This window comes from Hakea prostrata, chromosome 7 (assembly GCF_041222555.1).
Source record: "Hakea prostrata isolate BN-2017 chromosome 7, UWA_Hpros_2, whole genome shotgun sequence".
Classification (NCBI taxonomy): Eukaryota; Viridiplantae; Streptophyta; class Magnoliopsida; order Proteales; family Proteaceae; genus Hakea; species Hakea prostrata.
Window position 1 is genome coordinate 4,539,584 of NC_142606.1, and position 22,535 is coordinate 4,562,118.

General features: G+C 38.5%; 2 protein-coding genes across 2 annotated transcripts; one reads left to right on the forward strand and one right to left on the reverse strand.

Moving 5' to 3' along the window:
* The first annotated feature begins 421 nt into the window (after positions 1-421).
* LOC149009148 (uncharacterized) lies at positions 422-14,632 on the forward strand. The gene is made up of 13 exons (XM_089160576.1): positions 422-743; positions 2,536-2,609; positions 3,305-3,388; positions 3,678-3,758; positions 4,558-4,638; positions 7,435-7,527; positions 7,714-7,893; positions 8,084-8,151; positions 8,260-8,311; positions 11,046-11,099; positions 11,183-11,275; positions 11,956-12,022; positions 13,434-14,632. Exons 1-13 carry the CDS (start codon positions 602-604, stop codon positions 13,523-13,525), a joined length of 1,161 nt encoding a protein of 386 aa, XP_089016702.1. The 5' UTR covers positions 422-601; the 3' UTR covers positions 13,526-14,632.
* Positions 14,633-16,984: 2,352 nt separating this feature from the next.
* LOC149009149 (ethylene-responsive transcription factor RAP2-4) lies at positions 16,985-18,930 on the reverse strand. Its single transcript, XM_089160577.1, has one exon. The coding sequence runs from the start codon at positions 18,439-18,441 to the stop codon at positions 17,323-17,325; it is 1,119 nt and encodes a 372-aa protein (XP_089016703.1). The 5' UTR covers positions 18,442-18,930; the 3' UTR covers positions 16,985-17,322.
* Between the last annotated feature and the right edge of the window lie 3,605 nt (positions 18,931-22,535).

Below are 22,535 nucleotides of genomic sequence, written 5' to 3' on the forward strand. Positions count from 1 at the left end.
AATCGAACCCATTCGAGATCAGAAATGGGCTCATTAGTTACTAACCAAGCCCAATATTAGGGTTGGGTTTGGGGTTTTTAAGCACACGGTAAGATTTGGGTTTAGGTCCATAGGGTAGGGGTTTGGACTGGCCCATTAAGACCTATAGCCTTTGAGTGAAGGATTGATTTAAGGAAGAACTGGACATAATTGGAATAAGACTAAGGTGGACTGGATATATGGGCCTAACTTGACGCAAGCCCAATTTCAGTATCGATAGTCTTTAAAAGCTGGATCTTGAAGTCCAATCCAAATGTTATTTTCTTGTTCTGGATCTGGATCTTGATCTTTGTTGTCCGATCCATATTGAGGATCCGAATTCCTAACCGGGTTTTCTTATTCATATCGAAATAGAAAGAAATAAAATAGGGCAGAGACCGGGAGGAGGAGAAGAATAAGGGAGAGAAAGCCCGAGTTGCAGATCTCGTGCCTTCGACGCCTCCTTCGATCAATCTAATCATACGTGGTTTTTCGCTTGGAGGCGTTTAAGCTTTTACAAGAACAACCAATTTAACAAGATCATCTCCTTGCGGCGAGGCTTTCTCTGCTTTAACGAGTTGCAATGGACGGTATCTTCTACAAGCTCAAAAAATTGGATACGTACCCCAAGATAAACGAGGATTTCTATAGCAGAACCCTCTCTGGAGGACTTATCACCGTCTTTTCCTCCTTGCTTATGCTCTTGCTCTTTTTCTCCGAGCTGAGTATGTTCTCTGTCTCTTCCCCTTCCTCGATTTGTATTTTCTTAAACTTTGATTTCACTTTCACGTGTGAATTTATTCTTCCATATGTGCAAAGACGGTGCCATTATTGGCATAATTCAAAATAGTCAATTAGCTTGTTTGCTAGAAGAGAAGTGCATTTTTATTGTTGAACTATTCGTGTTCCTCATCTTTAGTTTACGGTGTTTATGACTTTGCACCTAGTCTGTTAATCTTATTGAACTGATTGCATTTGCCTCAAACTTGCAATACTGGCTGTAATAGGTTGACTACAAGATGGTCCTTGGTGGAAACTAAGACATTCAATAATAATAAATGGGAAAGAGAAAATTCATGAAGTGGTTGTGTTTTGTCGATTCCTGCATTATTGCTTATGTTCAATTATCAGCAAATTTGTAGAAAAGGAAAAGATGAAGGAATCTATGGTTTCTGATGGTGAAATGAGGCCACGGCTAAAATTGAGTTTCCCTTATGGTGTGGGTGAGATTTGATCTAAACATGGGTGGTTTCGGCAGTTAGTTTGGTCTGGGTGGAATTTGGGGCTTCTGAGAAAAACAGGAGATGAGTTTTTCTAGCATTGAAGGGGAAGATGGGGACCGCAAGTATGAATGAGTTTTTCCTGCAGGAGGCAGGGAGTGTTCAATCAAAATATGGGCTCTTTGGAAAGAAAAAAAAGGAATTCAATGGAGGACTGAAGAACTTCTATCTCAAACCTGAAGAAATGTTCAAAAATAAAAACTTTTATCAATCAAATCAAGGCCTCAACTGAGCAATTACATCTTTATGTATAGCCATGGCTGACGTTTCTTTAAAATGCAAAGTAGGATCCATAAATAGACATTTGCACTCACATTATCAAATTAAACTTAAATCTACACGGAAATTTGCCTAATAGTGAAGCTCCTTGTCAAACCAAAGTACTCTGGCAATCCAATTGCCTCTAAACTCGTCATCGACTTACATAGGCGCGGTGGGCTGATCTTTACGCCAGAGTTGCTGCGAGACTCAAAACTGTCGCCGAGACTGAGGTTCTCATCACAAATGCATAATACGACTGTTGATTTTTTATGATATTCAGTTGACACATTGTAAACTCTAGTGCCCCCTTTTCAATAATATCTCTGTTCAATCTAATAATTACAGTAACCCTTGTAATCCAGGGCTATATGAGCCAATATGGCATCATTCAGTGATATGTGTAAATTGTTACTCAATAAGTTTAAGCTTATGGTTGAATCAGCTGGTAAGCTTGGCAAGCTGGTCAACAAATGATGGTGGTTACTTTTCAAAGTTCTATTTATATTTATGTTTGATTCAAGTCAGGGATGTTAGATCCCATCAGAAATCTTGAATCTCATCATATAAAATAAGGAGTTTGAGATAAACCCATCCTCTTTGGTGGGTTACCTTGAGATAATCGTGCCTATCAAATTTAAACCAGTAGAAGAGTTACTTCCCGGTGGTTTGCCACTTTACTAAGAGATATGCTTTGTTGAACCAAACACCAACAAAAAAGAGGAAACAAAGTTGACATAGAGATATAACTTAATTCACATCCAATGCGGGGTGCTTTGTCCATCAGCAAAGCTGAAGATGATTCACTGATTAGCAAAAGAAGATTTTTGTGGTGATCTGTAAAGAACACCCAAATATGTCAAAATCATGGGTTTTCTTACAAATATCTTGTTTTTGAATTAGTGTAAAATGTGATTTTCTCCTTGAGTGTTTGACTATGCTTGTTTAACATTAACTTATGCTATCTGCTTATTCCCAGGATTATACCTTCATGCTGTTACGGAAACAAAGCTTGTGGTAGATACATCTAGAGGAGAAACATTACGTATCAATGTAATACCTTTTCTCTTTACTGTTATTTTCTGTTAATTATCATGCGCCTTCTCTATACTTGAGTTTTTAAGATCCAAACCTGATACCCCCCCCTTTCGGCCCAAAAAAAATCCTGAGGGGGCTTCAAGGTGAGTGCCTCATTGACTTCTGGGGTTTCTTAAGGAGAAACATTACATATCAATATAGTAGTTTCTCTTTTTATATCTTCTCCTTCTAAAAACACTGTTTACAAAATTGTGCTCATTTATATTTTATACTTGAGGTCTTCAAAACTCAAATAGAACATTTCCCCACTTAAAAAAAGAAAAGAGGGGGGGGGGAGACTCCTCCCTTGGTAGGGACTTCAAGGCTTCAGGAGTGTGTCTGAGGTCGACTCCTGAAATTTTTTACTGGGATTGTGTTGATTTTCTGTGTACTTGCTTGTAAGGGAGGGGGGGGGGCATCTTCAATGTTTCTTTCAACGGGATGCCTTTTGGATAATTTTAGAGTTTCTAATATCTGAAAATCCTTTCTCAAACATTAAATGTCACTGATATTCAACTGTGAGTTCTGATTTACTGTAGGCTTTTCCATGACACCACCTGTTGTCCTTACTGATTGAGTCTTAAACTTCAAATTGTAGGATCTAGATGGGCTTTGGTAATGATAATTTAGATAGTTGATCCATGATCCTTCTCTTCTGTTTTGAAATACAGTTTGATGTAACATTTCCAGCCCTTGCATGTTCTATTCTCAGTGTTGATGCCATGGATATCAGTGGAGAGCAACATCTTGATGTGGTATGTACTGCAAGAAGTAGCAGATTGCCATCATATTTTCTATGTTTTTGCCACTTTCAGAGTTCTTTATCCTGCATTGCTGATATTTCATAGTAATATAAATTCATTGTGAGAACTTACCTCTGTTCTTTCTCTCTCTCTCTCTCTCTCTCTCTCTCTCTCTCTCTCTCTCTCTCTCTCTCTCTCTTTTTTCTCACTTTGTTCTTACTGATTCTAACTTCTGTTTATTCTTGGATATTTTATGCTCTTGGTGGCTGGTTTTTATTTGCTATTTTTCTTTTATTTGCAGAAACATGATATATTCAAGAAAAGAATAGATGCTCAGGGGAATATAATTGAAGCTAGGCAGGTTGGGATTGGTTCTCCCATAGTAAGTAATGACATACTTTTTATGCTCCTCTTTACTAAAAGAAACGTGAATGTATCTTGACCAGTATAATCCAAACTTTTCCTGGGCTGTCTTTCCTTTGAAAGAATGCTTATATGTAATTGGTGGGAAGTTTTCCCTGTACATTGTATTTTTGTCAAGGCGTTGCCTAGGTGTCCAGGCACCTTAGTAGCCTAGGCAGGTGCCTTGGATGCCTTGTTGGTGCTGTCTTGCTTTTTTGCCCTCTCCAGTGCCTTGTTTCAGTGTCCAGTGTCCACATAAGAGATGAGGATTATCTTGTTGCGACATTTTCAAAATCATGAAATTTTAATGGATAGTCTGGTATTACTTTGTTCTTGCAAGTGGTTGCACAAAATACAACTGTGAAAAAATAAAATAAAAATGGGTTACTCCATTACTACCCCTTCCCCAGTGCTCTTTTCACTGTTTGTATGTTCAGACCTGTTTGTCCATGTAGGAACCAAGTACTTACGAAGTTTACTAAATTTATCTGATCCCATTGCTTCATTTCAAATTTTGAAAAATAAGCTGGAGAGGAATCTCCACAGACAAAATAAGTGGGGCTTTAATGGTCATAATTTGAGTTTTGTCAAATCAGAGTCTTTTCTTGGTTGCTTTTTTATTTCCCATTTGCTAAAATTTACTGTTTAAACTTTTCGATGTGATTACTTATTTTTGTGCTTCTGTTTTATAAGTTCTTTCTTTTGTTGCATCTCAAGATCTCTTATTATTGTTATTGATTTATTTTTTTCTCCTGAATATCTAATTTTCTATTGAGCAGGTGGAAAGGCCTTTGCAGAGACATGGTGGCCGGCTTGAACATAATGAGACATATTGTGGTTCATGTTATGGTGCTGAAGTGGTATGTTTCCTCCTGGACTTATGATACCATTATGTTGAAATGGCTGATTTTCACTCTATTGTTATATGACTACCCTAAAAAAAAGTCTGCAGTAATTGATTTTTTTCTTTCAACAGTCAATTTTTTTCAAACCTCGATTAATGATGAATATAAATTATTATATATCTATTGGTATATATCGTTTACTCATGGTATTCTTTTTCATTTTCAATTGATGTCTGGCTGCTTTTTCTCTGAGCTGAGGGACATTGCAACCAGGCACTTCCTTTTCCTGTATCTTTCTTGATAAAGCCTTTTTCCCCTTTAAAAGTTCAATTTTGTTCCCCAACCCCCCCCCCCCCCCCAAAAAAAAAAAAAAAAAAAAAAAAAGGAGTATGGATTGCATCACATATTCAATGTAGGGGTTTCATTATTGGTGTCATCCCCTGCACATCAACATGCATAATATGAGGCCTGAAGAAGCCACAGTTTTTTTTTCCTTCATGGAAAAACAAAATTTTGCTGAGCCAAATGGTTTATATATTTGGGACCATCTGACCATGACACAAGGAGAGCAACATGTAAATGTTTCACTTCATACTTTTGGGTATAGCTCTAAGTAAAAAACCACCAACTGGACATGCCTCCTTCCACCCTTGCTAGATAGTCTGCCAAGGGAAGTAATTGAGTTAATCCTTTTGCAACATCGTTCTTAATGTCTTCGTCAGATGTGCTAGCATCCAGGAAACCTATCTTTCCTGACCAAAGTTGAGATTCCTCCAATTATTAAGTGACTACAATAATAATAAGAAAATTAAGCCCTAATCATTCAATATATTTCTCCTGTGTTTGAATCTGTCTCCATAATGGGACTTGAGAAAGCTACAAGGATGCTTCCAGCACCCACCCCCTCCCAAAAGCCTGCTAGTTGCTAACTAATCTATTGCCTACCCTTGACTAGACCTTGTGATTCAAGCTCCTGCATCTAAAAACGTCTCTATTGGCTTCTATGTCACCGGGTACTGGTTTCCTTTTTTCCTTTTAAAGATGGGGGAGGGTGTGTTCAAAATTACATTTGCTGGTGAGAGTACTGGTAGTGGTAGTATAATTTAATATCTGAAAAAATTCACTGACGTTTCTAGGTGGGATATTGTTTCCCTTGAATAAGAGTAGTGTAACCTTGAAGCTAGGGTTAGGGGTGATTTGGTAAATTCCCTAGATTCCTAGGCTGCCCAGGATTTTCAGGAAAAGGGGAAGGATGTTTAGGGTTTTAGGGGACTTTTGAGGCTCTAAAACTCTACTGTAGAGGGTGGTTCAGAGCTGAATTTCAGAACTTAGGGTTTTTGGAAGTTAAGATTCTGCAGAATTTCTTAGAGAAAACAACAGTGCAGAATTCTTCAAGGGGAAGAGGGGAAAGGGAAACCGTAGGGCTGGGGAATGTGGGGAGGGGACTAACAGGGTCGTGGGAAGGTAGGGGAGGTACAGGGGAAGTCTTAGGGGCTTAGAAGTGCTGCTGTGCAGGTGTGGCACCAAGGTCAGGGGGTGGGGAATGGTGTGCATGTCAAGGGAGGGGCTAGTGTATAGGTGCAATGGCCTAGGGAGATGGTAGAAGGGGTGGGGAACTCTGTAATTGTAAACTTAAAAGACTTGCTGGAACTGTGCATGAATGCTTAGAGAAGAAGCCAGAGAACTTAAAAGTGCAGGAACTATATAGCAAATACCCAGCTGGAGGTCACCCTAGGGGTTCCATGACTATCACAGATTCTCAGTCAATTCTTCAATCAAATTGTATTCATCAAATCAAGCTAATTGATTACATCGACTTTAGGCTATTTATAGCCTTCAAAAAACCAAATTGACTCAAGTTGGGATTCCTCAACTGATAGGGATCGAACTTAGACTCTAAGCAAACAAAATGCTTACTAAATAAGGACTCAAATAACAAAAAACAAAAGACTTACTTAATAAGGACTCAAATAACTAACTCCCAAATGGGAGACAACTCTAAAAGATTAGATCCCTTTGGATGAGGAACCCTATCACTAACAAGCCTTATCACAACCAACCAACACACACCCAACTGGAACTCTCAAACAACTCAAAATTGACTAACCAAAATAAATATATAAAATTAGACCCCTGACCCTAGGATCGAGGGGAGTAAAACTAGACCTGTATGCAGCCCTAAAGGGGCAGAGAAAATGACCAAAATACCCCTGGGGTGTTTGCCCAGCCGTAAGAGACTTCTTTGGTCTAGTTTCTGGGCCCAATTTTAGGGGCTCCAGCCCAGTTACATCAAATAGGCTCATGAGTCAAGGTGAATGGGAAATGGTAGTGTGACAACAGTACTTCTGGGTGACAGTTCCTAGTGTTCTTGGTGCATGACTTATGATGATTATCCATGGGTGGTGCCCCTCCACTTTAATCAAAATCCATAGCTGTGATTTGGGAATCAAAAGAAACTAAATATGATATGTAGTTTGTTGTGGTTCTGCTCTTATAAACCGATGTTTACTTTTAGTTGCAATGTGTTGCACCACTTCAGCAGCCAGTATTGTTGTTCTTGTAGTATTGTCTCCCTCTATGGTGTTCCAATCCTAATTTTTGGTAATTTGTTGCACATATGAAGGGTCTTAGTAATTGTTTTGGATCATCTTTCTTGCTGCTTTTACTTACCTTATCATACTTGCTTCTTCTTGAGCTGTTTATATTAGGCTTCCAAGCTCCAAGGAGGAGTTTGCATAGACTAAAATTAGTCACCCCAGTGTGGGGTGGACTTCAATTGTGCTTTTTTCTGAATTTGTTTTCCTTTTCCAGTCTGATGATGATTGCTGTAACTCGTGTGAAGAAGTTCGTGAAGCATATCAAAAGAGGGGCTGGGGTATGTCAGATCTAGATTCGATTGACCAGGTTTGTGAGTATGGATCTTATCATTTTTATTTGACTTTCCTGCTTCGAAATTGTACTCTATGTTTCTTAATTGTTCAACAGACTTTCGTCAAACAAAGTCCTACTTGTGTTACCAAATATCTATTTTGGCATATTCTTTGGATTTGTATCATACTTCATATCTGATTTTCTTCTTGGACATTTTAGTGCAAAAGGGAGGGTTTCCTAGAAAGGATTAAAGAACAAGAAGGGGAAGGATGTAATGTTTATGGATTCTTAGAAGTCAACAAGGTGGCCGGGAACTTTCACTTTGCTCCTGGGAAGAGCTTTCAGCAATCAAATGTTCACGTGCACGATTTGCTGCCCTTCCAGAAAGAAAATTTCAATGTAAGAAAACCTCTTGTAATTTGGCGTTGAAGAAATGGAATTAATATTGTTACTAACATATTGAATAAATGAGGGCTTTTTATTCTTCAGTATTTATAAATCTCTTATCACTGACCGATTGAATGCAAAAAAAAAAAAAAAAAAGAGTCTCATCCATTCATTCCCATGATACTTCATTCCCATGATACAGATAAGTCATAGAATCAATAAGCTATCCTTCGGAGAACCTATCCCAGGTGTCATGAATCCTCTTGATGGGTAATTAACAGCTTCTCATCTGCATGACTCTGTTCCTTCTTTCTGTTCTTTTCCTTCTTTTCTTTCATGGAATTATTATTATTCTTAGCATCTGTCTTGAACTCACAGAGTGCAGTGGATGCAAGAGATACCGGATGGGATGTATCAGTATTTCCTTAAGGTACGTCTACATGCTATCCCTGCTATCCCTAGATTTTTGTCCCATTACTTGGATCAAGATGACCATCCATTTATTGATGGCATTGTCTCATATTGGTGTATTGATAAGAGCTTAGGTATTGGTAGTTTGTTTGTAGACAAATCAATAAACTGAGCTAGTTGACAGCACAACAGATACGTTGGTGTTTACATTTTTCATTAAGGCATTGATTCATTATGAAGTATAACTGGAGTTGGGCTATTTCACTAGGAACTTAAGACTACACAAAAAGCATTTTTTTTTTCTGTGGTTATTAATGACTATGCAAAAGACATGGTTTTGTAGTAAATTATTTCAAAATTCTGAAATCCAAATGATCTTGAAATTCAGCTTTTTTATTAGTTGAATACTAATGATTCATGAGTGATTACTGTGATTGATTATGATTCAAGTTGTGCTTACAAAAGTATTGCGTAATTATGAATTTTTATCTTATCAGTTAATAATAACAAATTTAGAAGGCCTTCCTTATCTCCTGTCATATCCCTGTGAACCCAAAATGTATCCTTTGCTGGACCGGAACCGAGGACATTGAGCATTTATTTTTCTCTTGCCCCTTCTCTAGTTCCCTCTGGAGAAAAGCCCTTGCTTTCATTTGGCCCCGCTCCCGCCGCTCATTTGGGTTTGATCGTGACTGGTTTTGGATTTTGAGTAATTTCACAGGCTCCTCTATTTGTGATCGGGTAGGTAAGCTTGTATATGGTGTAGTGATCCATCACCTCTAGTGGGAGCGGAATCTAAGGCGTTGGACTTCTAAATCTCGCTCTCTCGACTCGATTTGGAACGCTATTAGTTTTGATGTATCTGCTAGACTCATTAGCATTCCCCATCCCTCGGTTGTTGATACCCCAAGGAACAGGCTTATTGTTGTCTCCTGGGGCCTCAACTCCCAAATCACCCCTTCTCCCTGATCCTTCTCGCCTGGATTTGTCTTTGTAGTCCGTTGTTTGTTTAATATCATTATTTATTCATCTAAAAAAAAAAATAACAAATTTAGAAAGTTGGTTGGTAGTGGCCTATGGAACCATCTGGAGCACCAAAAGAAATTGAGAATAAGAGAAAGTTGAAGAAGAGAATGAAAGACATAAAACTCATCCAGTCCTTAGGAAAAATATTATTCCCTTGCCATAATCAAAACCCATATCAAATTCACTCAAAATATGCTTGATTGCGATAACAAATAGATCCTATGTCTCACATGATTTGTCTTTTGACTCTTTACCTAACTTCATTCTATTAGCCACTTGACATTTTCAAGGAGCGACTGCAAGGCAAACAACAAAGCAAGAACAACTAGAACTTATCCCAACTTAATGTAGTCAGGTGTGTAGGTCCAAAGTAAACAAAGTGAGGAAAAAGGGAAATTAAGTGATGGAAAAAGAGGGAATGGAGTCTACGATATGGACCTTTGTCCTTCAATTGGCTTCATTCAAGGTCATACTTGGTGCAAGACCTACACTATACATGCACTGCCTTGCAACTTGTCCTATGGTCATTTTATGCTGCCACTAGCTCTTTTAGCTCATTCAACCAGGATCCTACCACTTCGTTTAGGGTCCCTAGGTCTCCGTGAACATAATCATACCACCTCAAATGATTCTCTAAGATCTCGTCATTGATCGGTCAGCTTTGATACTATTTCCTTTATCCTTCCTTGGATTTCCACACATCCATCTTAACATCTCATCTCTGCTACACATAGTTTCTCAATATGACATAATCTTAACTGTCCAACATTCTACCCTATACATCATAGCCAGTCATACACCAGTCATTTAGGACTTCTATTTAAGCTTTAAAGGGATATGTTGGTGACAGCACTACAGACATAGCTCTCCACTTCATCCGTATCACTAATCCTTTCTGAGACCATCCTGTGTCACCTACTTTATTTATGGTTGACCCCAAATATTTAAAGTAGTCACTTTGTGTTATCTGTCTTTCCTCAGTTCATGGCACGTGAATTTCCATCATGGCATCACTAGAACTGGACGTCTAGGGTGCAACTTTGTCCCTTGGACCCATGGGCTTTCTTCCCAGATCCTCCAGCTGGGTTAGAAGGAATTCTCATGGTGGATAGAGAGTCTTGTTTAAGTTAAGTTTTCTGTTTTTTCCTTTGGGTTGTTTAGCCCTGTCTTTGTACGGAAAAAAAAAAAGAAGAACTGTATATTCTTATTCAATTAAAGGAACTAGAAGAGCTAGGGGTAGACCTAAGATAACCTTAGGAGAAGTGGTGAGAAAGGATATGTATAGCTTAAGCCTTGTATCTAGCATGGCCTCGAACAGAACTGATTGGAGGGCAAGAATCCATGTAGCCGACCCCATTTAGTTGGGAAAAGGCTTATTGTTGTTGTTGTTGTTGTTGTTGTATATTCTTATTCAATTATATAGAGAATTTTCCTTCGGAAATATTTTATTGTAACATATAATAGCAACAAGTATCACCTAATTTGATTATTATGGAAAGTGGTCTGTCACTGAAGTTGTTTCAACTCTCTAAAAACTCCTTTTAGATTCCTTTGGAATGCTGGGTTATCAACCACCTTGATTGGCCTGAGCCGCTACTCCTAATTGATCATCCATTCTTTGGAGCCTGGATTAGTTGTTTTTGAAATACGATGATCATGTTGAGAAAATCATGAAAACTGCTATTCAGAATTGGGAAATGTTAATTTGGTTTGTGGTGAATTCTCAGGTAGTCCCTACCGTATACACTGACATACATGGGCACACTATCCAGTCAAATCAGGTGAGGCTGAATGCATCTACGTTGCTTTCCTCTGTCATATATCTTTTATCTCATAATCTCAGATGTAGTGTCTGCTTTTGCAGTTCTCTGTAACAGAGCATTTTAGGGGTGCAGAGTTTGGTCGTCGAACATTCCTTCCTGCAGTTTTCTTCTTTTATGACCTTTCTCCTATTAAGGTGGGGGTCATCCTATTCTCTTGTTTGGATTATTGAGTTGGTTATGCTAAAACTTATCTATAGAGCAATTGTCAGAGTTCATTTTATAGTGTATGTGTATCATGTGGGTATACATATTCATGAATGTGTAGGGGTGGGTATGGAGGAGGCAACCTTGAGTTAGGGCTATGGCTGGTCACTAAGCTAGGCACATGCCTGGTGACTAAGACAGGCAGGGGGGGGTGTGCCATGCAACTCGTCTTACCCCTCAAGCAAGCTTGCATTTGACTTTGTTGTTAACAATGATTAATACCTTTGGAATCTGTTCTTTGATGGTTTTTCATACTTTACGTTACACTATCTATTTTATATTGTTGTTAAGCCACCATTAAAGAAAATTTAGAATTTGACTTGGACTTTCACATATAAATTTTACCTGGATATGTGGGATCCTCCTATTCACCCCTTTTTTAGCTGCCCTTATAGACCAGCATGTAAGTTAATCAGCTTATGTGAAAAGACAAGTCATATATATGAACTGGTAAAGTATGTAATGTGTGTATATATATATATATACACATTACACTGTAGAAGTGTCAGGTAAATTATAGTTAAAAGAAGGGAAAGATTAGATAATTATTCCATTGCAGTACAGTTATATTTTGCTCGTCTATTCATGTCTGATTGATTGAACGTTGCAGGTGACATTTGCAGAAGAACATGTATCATTCTTACACTTCCTTACAAATGTTTGCGCTATAGTTGGAGGTTCGCTCTCTTTCTCTCTCTCTCTCTCTCTCTCTCTCTCTCCCCCCCCCCCACCCACACACACACACAAACCCCCAGAAAAGCGGGGGGGGGGGGGGAGGAACTCAAATAAAGAAAACCCATTTCAGTAATTTGCTAAAAGGAGTTTTATCTCTTTAAATTTCCTCCGGATTACTTCAGCATAGAGAATTGTTTATGGGAGTCTAAAGCAAAACTATCCTGGAAAATGTTTGAAACTTTGTATGTCTTCTAGTTATCAAGGTGCGACGTGTTTTTTATCTTGCAAATATTCACCATGCTTGCCTTCAGTTGGCCATAAAGTACATAACAACAGCAAACTCAGCCTTATCCCAACTTAGTGGGGTCAGCTACATGGATCCAAACAAAACAAAGGAGGGAAAAACTGATGTCTCAACAACAAAAGGCATGAAGGGATGGCAAAAGGAGGGAAGGCAAATTAGATGAGAGATGGAAAAATGATAACTGAAAGGTGGGAGTTGGAGGATCAAGGCACCTCAGCAAATCAAGAATTTCAGTTAATTAGGGTCTGGTTCTATCCAAGCTCATACTTGGAATAAGACCTGGGTTGTGCTTATCATTCCTGTGGTCATCAACTACTTCAACTGGGATCATATCACTTCTTATTGGGGCATTCCTAGGCTCACAACTTCTCCTGCAGTCATCTTAGTCTTGCCTCTATCCCTAGGCTTGCATAGAACATGACCATACCACCTCAACCAATTGAGGAGTCATTGATCTGAGCAACTCCTGATTCAGCTCTTTCATTATTTTTCTCCTCACTCAGTATATTTTTCTTCTTATCCATGCTAACATTCTCATCCCTGTTCCACATAGCTTCTCAGTGTGACACTTCTTAATAGCTTATAATTATCCCCCCAAACACTATAACTGCTTACACCTGTCCATTTCATCCATCCCACTTTAATTCTGTACGAGGCACCATCCTTTATGTCATCTTCCTTGTTCATGATTGACCCCAAATAAATAGTCACTTTATGGTATCTCCCTTTCCCCAATTCACACCATGTTAGTGTCCGTCATAACTTGATGGAGTTTACATGTCATATACTACATCTTCAGCCTACTAATCCTAAAGCCGCTGAAGTGTATAACTGATTCAGTGAACCGGTCCCCCATATGCACCTACATTTGTTCTTTGAACACTTCATTGTACCGTAAGAATGGTTTTATTTCCTTTAAATTCACAAAATATATTTAGTTAACTTTATGCGTAGGGTCTTCCTCCAAGAAAAATGTTGATATACAGTATACTTGCTCCTGTCTACTTCTAAAAATTAAGTGGGCCTTTTTCAATACTGAGATTTTCTTCTTGAATGAAAAACAGTTTGTCTTGTGACTTTTCTGTAACTAACAATTATTCTTTGTTTAGGTATATTCACGGTTTCTGGAATTGTGGACTCATTCATATACCATGGTCAAAGGGCAATCAAAAAGAAAATGGAAATAGGCAAACTCAGCTGATCTATTGGCCATCCTGGAAACGACGTGGATTCTTCTTTTCGCTGTGCCTGTGAACTGTGAAGGAGCTTCCTTTCAAGAACTGATCGAGCAGGTGTACTGCGTGGGTGAACATCTCATGAAGGCCAATTTGGGGTTGGGATTTCTCTGCAGGATTGAGTTTAACTGGTCAATGGAAAGAATCTTGTAGTGGCAATCCTGTAGAATTGCAATGTTTTTCTTATTTTCACTGACATGGTTATTCATTAGCTTCAGTGCTGGAAGAAAAATGATTCCACCAAAAAATAAATAAATAAATTTAAAAAAAAATAAAAAATAAAAAAAGAAAGAAAAGAAAAAGGGGCTTTAAGAAACCTTGCCATATTTAGGAGGTGAATCGTTGGATTTTGTCATCTTACATAAGAATGGTACTGTTTTTGTACGAGACAAGGTTGAGATTGATGGTTGTGATCCAAAGTCAGTATTGGTGAATATGCTCTTTTGTTACCTGTAACCTGTAAAGTGAGATAACCCTTCTCATAAGTCATCAATATATGTATCGCTAAAGGTTGGATGACCCCATCGGGATTTCTGCCTTTCTTGCCTTAAAAGGAACCTTAAATGAGGCTTGCTTACGTAAGTAAGCCATCTTGTTTCACACCTCTTTTTTGCATTTGCTTCGCAGAGGATGCTTTCTGACGAAATTTAATGAAGAAAAAGAAAGCTAATGTGTATAATTCTTCACTTTTTTTGGGTCGATGTTTATTTTTTTAGCTGTGTGAAGGAAAACTTTCTCTTAACTTGTAAACCATTCATGGGAGACTTTTGGAAATGCCTATCTAAAGAAATGGATAGAATAATGAAATTTTGAGATGAAGAAAGGGCTTTTGATGCAGTAGCATTTAAAAATGAAACCCTTAACCCCTGGGAAAGGGATAGTGTTCTTATGCTTTGTTAAGATTCTTTGTGGTCCAGGTCCAGCATGAGCTTTTCACAGCCTTCCTTCTTTGTGATTGTGCTGTGTGAACTTGTCTTCACATACCGAGAAGGCAGAATAAGAATATATAGATATGAGGCGATGACCTCAAAATTCCTTATCTCTGGAGATAAGATATTATCTAGATGAATGGATTCAATGTACGTAATAGGAGGAAAGAACAAGATATGGTTTTGTGCCCCCACTTACAATTATCACCATCGAGTCCTTTTCAAGGTGAGCAGAAGTCATAAATCTCCTTAAGAAAGCAGGGGAGGAAATCTTGTGATAAAAATGTTCCAGATTCTCTCTTTCTTGCATCTTTGAAATTAAATTTGGTTCCAGTTTCTTTTTTATTTTTCAGGTTTTCTCAAGAAAGAAAATTTCAACGCACAAAAGGAAAATCCAGGATTATTAGAATACCAAGAGAGTGCTTGCCATATTACCCAAAAAAAAAAACAAAAAAAGAGTGCTTGCCACCATATTTGATTGAATCTGTTTCCCACATAAATGACCCTCTGTTTTGAAAAGAGAGAGATATATATGCAGGGACTGCTAGCGTACGCCACGCTCCTAGATAAAGAACTACCTTCCTAAACATTAAAATGGTATTGACTATCACTCCTGGTGGTTAGGTTGTTCATTCTGATTGCTCATAAATGGCCAATCTGAAATAGGCTACCAGCAAGTGATTTTTGGTAGGGGTCGGTGAATCACAAACTAAAGGAGGAACTGGGTAACCCTTCACTGCACTAGCCCTAAGATAGCTATCTCACAATTATCCTCCGGCAATCTCAGTGCCAGTGTCTAGCTTTTCCCTTATGACCCATGACCCAATAAGCACGAAAAGAGTGATTCTCACGGGTCTAGATCACCTCCTTTCAGACGTTTTTCTACCACACAATATACTTGTGAATTTTAATAAAATAAATCAAAAGTAGAATCCCCAGTGGGTTTCACGTAAGCCCCACCACTACTATACAGTGGTGGTGGTCGAGGTTCATTAGACTCAATTCCCAGTTGGTTTCACGTATAAAGAATCACATTATTCTCCTTTGACTGGGAGATGATCCAGACTCAATTCTCACTCCACCATATGATCCACTATAATGCGTATAGGGCGCAGCAAAGAATGACATACATAATTATTTCACTCTTTCCCCCTCTGTTTTTGTTCATGTATTTCTTGCACATGAAACAAGGTGTTACAGACATGCTAGTTTCAGCCATTTCTTCCCTGTAGTTTTCATGATAAAGGGGAGAGCCCTCTTATCAACGGTGAGGTCGAGGTTCATTAGACTATCATTTTCACCAGTGCCGATTTTTAGTGTCCAGGCTGGCTGCATCTGTAACGGAAATTACTTGGGTCATGCGCATTAATTGTCAAGCCGAGATTTTGCAGTCAGATCCAAAATAGACCAAGATTCAGTCTCGATCGTTGAATTTTGACAATCAAGATCAAAATATTGACCACAATTTTGATCTGACGGTGGCTTGATGATCCTATCTATAACTTTGAGAGAGATCCAAACCCACTGTAGAAACCCAAGGTTTTGAATTGTGGAAGGATATCTCAATCCCACGGTACAAGGCTCAGGATACCATCGTTTGACTTGAGACGCGTTTGTCTGCTTGGTCACTAGCAGTGACCGGTGGCAGGTGCCAAACCAAACTTCCACTCCGTCTTAGGCTCGTTTAGGTGTTGATCTAACACAGAATCCCCTTGAGTTCTACCTGTTGGACTTTGATTGCCTGTTGGCACAGTTGAATTTGAGATTCTTCCACTGATTTGAAACCTGAAAATTTATTCAAAGACACCCAGTACTCAAGAGCTGCTTCAGATTCTATTTGCCATGGGAAGCAATCCTCATGCCTGTAACTCACAAAAAGTCAAGAACATAAACCGTTTTGAATACTTCCATTTCTTCAAAACCTAACTAGATTCTTTTGGTGGCTGTATGTGCAACATGAATCGCTGGGAAGGCATGCATATTGCTTCAAGAGAAGAAAAGAACTTTCTAGCTCAGCTAACTAATAACCACAAACACCCAATTACCCAAAGCAAAAAAAATATATTTTTTTCCTTTTACTCCTGAAAGAATCTGACCTGCTTGTGCGGCACTTCTACTGCTACCTATCAAAATGCCAAGCCTGTGGTCCCCCAAGTTGCTGCTGTTTGGTGCCCTTTTTAAGAGGTAAGGTTCATTGTATGTGCTAAATGCTAATGATGGTTTTGATTAGTATCTGTATCTCAAGATTTCTATGGTGTTCACATGCAGCTCTTTCTATCAAAGGGAATTTATTCGAACACCAAGAAAACAACTCCTTTGACCACGAACCCTCTCTTCGGTTCTTCATTCTACACCATCTAATTCCTCATCATCATCTCATTTTCCCATCACGAATCGAGCCTTAACTAGTGAACTTTTACCACCATCAACGAAGAGCTAAACTCAACTCATCACCACTAGCTTTTGAAAGATTTACACCACACAAACAACTGCATCTCATGCAAAGAAGAGAAGTAAATACACTATACAAGAACAGACAATTACATAGTAGTGACTCCAACCTGGTAAAGCAAAGAAAAAAACCAGCAAACCAGGTAGGGGAGATGACACATACTAACATGACCTCATTAGGACCCTCTGCTCAACTGACTCTAAACCTTGACAGACTATTCCAAGCTAGCCCTGCAAATCTCAAAAACTCATCGCAGTGGCTACCTGAATTAACAATTTCTACACCTTTTACCCCATAAACAGTAAACAGAAACCCACCTAATTGAGCTAAGTACCAATATCCCAAATAAAAAATAGGGAATATGCAAAATACAATAGAACTCTTAAGACAAGATAGCTTCCCAATCGATCTCCCATGAAGGATATTTCTGCAATATGAATTTCTCATCCCAAGGAGGCTCGTTGAAATCGGGGAACTTGATATCAGATTCAGGCGAAGACCCTGCAGACTCATCGCTCTCTGTTAACGATGGCGATGGTGCGTTCTCCACCTTACAGTCTTTCGTTCCCAGAAAATCCACATTGCCTTCCGAAGAATTACCCGAACACATGCTCTGCTGATGTTCCGATGTCACCGTCGAACTCGCTTGCGAATGAGATTGCCCAGCGTTCGCCTTCTTATCGGAAGAAGACGCAGGCTTCCCTGCTTTCCCCTGTTTCTGCGAAGTAGCTAGGCTTTGACAAATCGCCTGAAGCTTCGCATCCACTGAGGAATGCAAGGGTTCATAATCGCCGAACTCCCCTCCGACACTAATTTGATGGCGTAGATGGGGAAAATTCAGCCTCGCAAACTCTCCTCTGAGCTTGTAAGCGGCCTTGTCGTAGGCCAAAGCCGCCTCCTCAGCGGTGTCGAAAGTGCCAAGCCAAAGCCGAGTACGGTTTTTTGGTAGCCGAATCTCTGCAACCCATTTCCCCCAATGCCTTTGCCTTACCCCTCTGTAAAGCTTCGTGGGTTTTGGTGGTGAACCCACTTGCTTCATCGGGATTGCCTTTGGACTCAGGAAATTCAGGGTTTGTTGTTGCTTCTTATTGTGGATAGAAGCGGCGGCCATGGCGGCCATGTGTTGCTGCTCCTGTTGGAACTGGATCTGGGCTTGAATCTGCTGAACCTGCCTAGGATTAAGGTGATTAAGCCCTATAGAAGAACCTGACTGCTCGAGACCAAATTGGCCTTGGATAAAGAACCCTGGAGAAAACATTTGGGTTGCCCACGAGCAAGAATCAGGAAAAAGCTGGGGTTGAGAAGAGAAAGAAGAGAAGGGGTAATAAGAAGAAGTCGATGAAGAAGAAGGAGATGCTGTAGTTGTTGAAGAGGTAGAAGGGATTGCAGAGGAGGGTGATGAATCACTTTTGATATAAGGTTCAAGTGCTTTCATGAGCTCCTCTCTGAAAGGATCTGTCAATACAGAACAATTACTGTAAACATCAATAGCTGCTGCCATGTCTTCTGAATGAAACAAAATAAAAACCCGCCTGTATCTTACCAAAACCAAAGAACAGGAGAAGGTTAGAGAAGAACAAAAAGAAAATATTTTTTTTCTACAAGTGATTATCTAAACCTAGAATCATCAACCTGAGGGACAGAAAAAACAACCCTTTCGGTGATGAAAATCTAACAAAAGCTGTGCAAAAACTTAAAAATAAAAGAAAAACTGAATCTCTATTCTGAACCACCCAGCTTCCAAAACATAAAACTTCTTTCAAGTTTGCTTTTCGTTCCTGTTTTCAAATCCAAAAAAGCAAACCCCAAAACCAAATTTTTGAAAGACAGATGATGACAGAAAGGGATACAGAGAAGCGGGAATCAGAGAGGGGGGGACTAGAAGAAGAGACGATCAAACCAGTGAGCCTTGTAGATCAGAGAAATTATCAAACACTCGTTTTTTTTTTTGGTGGAATCTCTCTCTACAATTTTGTTTACTTGCAGGTCTCTTCTCACTGCCTCTTTATATAACCGCCTTAGCCTTTGCCTTCTCCTTCCTCTAACCCTCATTTCCTCCATTAATTTAACTGAGAACTCCATCGATGACGTCACGGTTCGCAAATCAAAGAGAATCAGCCAACGGAAAAGCGACACGTAAAAAAAATTGCGAAGTCGATCGACACCTGTCCAGTTGTGACCGGCAGGTGTCATTACATTTATACGTGGCGTCATCTCATACGTTGGAATACTTGTTGACTACCCCGGTTCACACCTCTGCTCAGATATTTCGCCAACACTCGTGAAGATAAAAAGAAGACAATAAATACAAAAAGTGAACCAAATTAAATTAGTGGCAGAATCGGGTAGTTGCAAGTTGCAACTTCCAGATCTGTTATTGGGTCGGGTAGAGGAACCCCCGTTTGATGTAGGATCCGAAAAGTTGGGCCGCCTGACTAGTGTATCGGGTTGAATCTCTAAAACCGCCTCCGACCCATGACCCACCCATATGAACCGCTTGTTTTGTGGGGCCCTTACAAAAAAGATCGTAGAAGCTGCGTGCAAGTTCCTGGAAATTACAGTTGCAACTTGCTAAAGTTGGGGCTGAAAAATTATTATTTTTATACTTTATTTTTGTTTTTATATTTTTGTTCTTGGGGACCAAATGGGAGATAAGGACGAGGAAGCCTCTAGACATTTATTTAATCCATTTTTAAATTATTATTATCGGGATGCTAACATAGATCATCGATTTCATTTTTAATTAAATATTTTTTTTTTTTTTGTTATCATCAGTTCATATTATATATTTTTTTTTTTGTCAACATTTATATTATATTATTATTAATCATGTTATCTTTACGCACGCTCATAGAAAATATATAAACTTTTTTATGAAATAAATATAAATAAATATTCTGATATTATCATGAATCCACGATCAAAAAAGACTGAAAGCTAAAGAGACTTCAAGTGGTACATGATTTGAATGAAAGCTAGGGTTACGTTTGATCAAACATCAAAAGCTACTAATTATCTTCCAATCCTTCATTTAATAAGGAAGAGATTGGATATGTTTAAGGAATTATGAAGCATTTGCATTGCCACAAATTCACGACTCTTTTTTTGGCGTTTTTTCTATTATTCGATCATGACATCATTAATTATCTCTCCTTACTTGTTTATTGCCGTCTCGTAAGGTCTTTACTATGTTGATTGTATTGGAATCAATTTTGGTTTATTTGAATTCTATTCTCTATATTCATTTCACATCACTCGCTCTTTTTACCACACAGGGCTATGAGATTGACAAAAATCTTTTGTCTCATTAATATTATTTAGTTACGAATCAAACAATAAGAAGATAAATTTGTGGCCGAAAATGATTTGGTAATCAAATTGTCATATTGAGTTGATGACCATGATGTGCCTTTGCAACTTGCATGAATGACTATAATTGGGCCTTGCAAAATGCAAGTTGTATGAAATTATTATCAAATTTTTTTTTTTTTCTAAATATGAATGAGAGTATCACACATACATATATATATATATATATGAATATATACTACAAATAGAATTGACACAAATCAATTTGTAGATAACTCTATTCATGATTGGTTGAATTTTTTTGATGCCAAATTTGGAGATTCTAATCATTCTGAATATGTGCATATATTCAGTAATATACTTTGTTGGGTTATTTGATATGCAAGAAACGAATTTTTATTTAGTAGTAAGAGTGCTTCAATTTCTAATACTATGACTTGGATGAATAAGTTACTCAGCGAAGTTTAATGGGTGCAAGATCATACTTCTTTCCAAGGTCCGATTGATACCGTGGACATCTCAGCAGACAACAGTAGTGCTTCGGATACAAATCTTTCACCACCTCAAACATGTTTCAAGATTTTCTCAAATGCTTCATGGGACAAATCTTCAAGGCATTCAGGGAGGAGCAACATTGTTTAGAGTCCTATAAGACATTTTGTTATTGCAAAGACTACTTTTGGGTTTGAATTTTCATCCCTTGTAGCAGAATTAGAAGCAATTAGAGACGTTATATTAACTATTTGTAATTTGCGTAATAACCAGATTGTAATCTTCTCAGTTTGCTTTATAGTCGTAAAGACCTTAAATGGCCAAGTCCAATCTCTTGACTAGCCAAGTCATGACTTAGTCTAGGAAATTCGGAGGTTCTCTACTAGTTTAGTTTGTGTAAGTTTTCGCTTTATCCATAGATCTTGTAACTCTCTTGCTGATTTCTTAGTCCGTGACTCAAAAAAATTTCAGCTTAATCGTGTCTGGTGGCAATCCGTACCTTATTTTGTAAACACTAATCTCCTTTCCTCTAGTATTAACCTTAAGAGTTTAATAAAAATTATTTTTTGTTAAAAAAAAAATACTACAACTATGAAATTAATAGCCGTCAATTTTAGCAAAAGAGGGAGAGATGGCGTAGGCGAAGCTTTGCTTTGCGTGAGAAGGAAGCCAAGCTTTGCGGAAAACGGCCTTTAATTTTTCTTACGCGTTTCCGCGTTGTATCCGACGTGGATTTATTGCCACGTTGGCTTCGCTCTTATTAAAGAGGCGTTCATGTTGACTTCCCTTGCACTAATCACCATCACTGCCAACTAGATTTTTCTTTTTCTGTTTCTTTATTTCAACGGAAAAAAAGAGAGTCACGTGACTATTACTTCTTTTTGGTAAGAGAGTCACGTGGTCACGTGAGTGGAGAGGTTTCTGATTTGCCACGTAACGTGCAAATACGCAGCTACAAGTAAGTATATGAAGAGGCACTTCGTCAACATGAAGAGGCACTTCGTCACTTCTAGCTCAGCAAGCAACCATTTTTATCTTTTCCGCTTTCTGCTTTTTAGAGTGCAGGGATTGGATTCTATTATTAGGCGCCCTTCACATCCTTTGAATTCCTTTTCTCAATGTCAGGTAGATTTTGAATTATTACTGTTAAAAAAGGAAAATAATGAACGTTGGTGAACGAAAGCAAATGAAGCAATTCCCTCACCTTCTCCCTGCTTCTGCTTCTATTGACTAATTGGAGGAGCTCTGTTTTTTGAGAATCTATTCTCCTACCAACTTATTAAGGCAATGGAGATCTTTTTTTCTTTTTTGGTTCCTTTGTAAAGAAATATTTTATTCACACGACAAAGCCAAGGAAGGAGAGAATCAGCTGGGCCCTCTAGACAACATGATCAACTTGATCTGCCATGAAACAAACACAAAATTACCATCCACAAAATAAGAGCTAAGCTGTCTAATATCCGATATAATAGGCTCAACACTCATTGCCTGAGAAGTCATAGAAGCAAACTCTAGCATCTTAACAAGATCTCTGCAGTTCGACTCCACCAGGGCTTTTTCAAGGCCATTCAATGGAGATATCTAATAGGCTAAGGTGGTAAGATAACCATTCAAGCATTCAAAAAACTGGGACTTGAGATTTTAAACAATTATAGAGTTTTCAGGGTGAGGAGCCCAAGATTGCTTTCAAGCCCAAGCAAAGCCCTTTGATACAAGAAGGCCTTTCCTCCTAGCAACTCTTATCAAAGTGTAAATTGTATGACTAAGATCATTCTTCAAAGCAATTATTAAGTG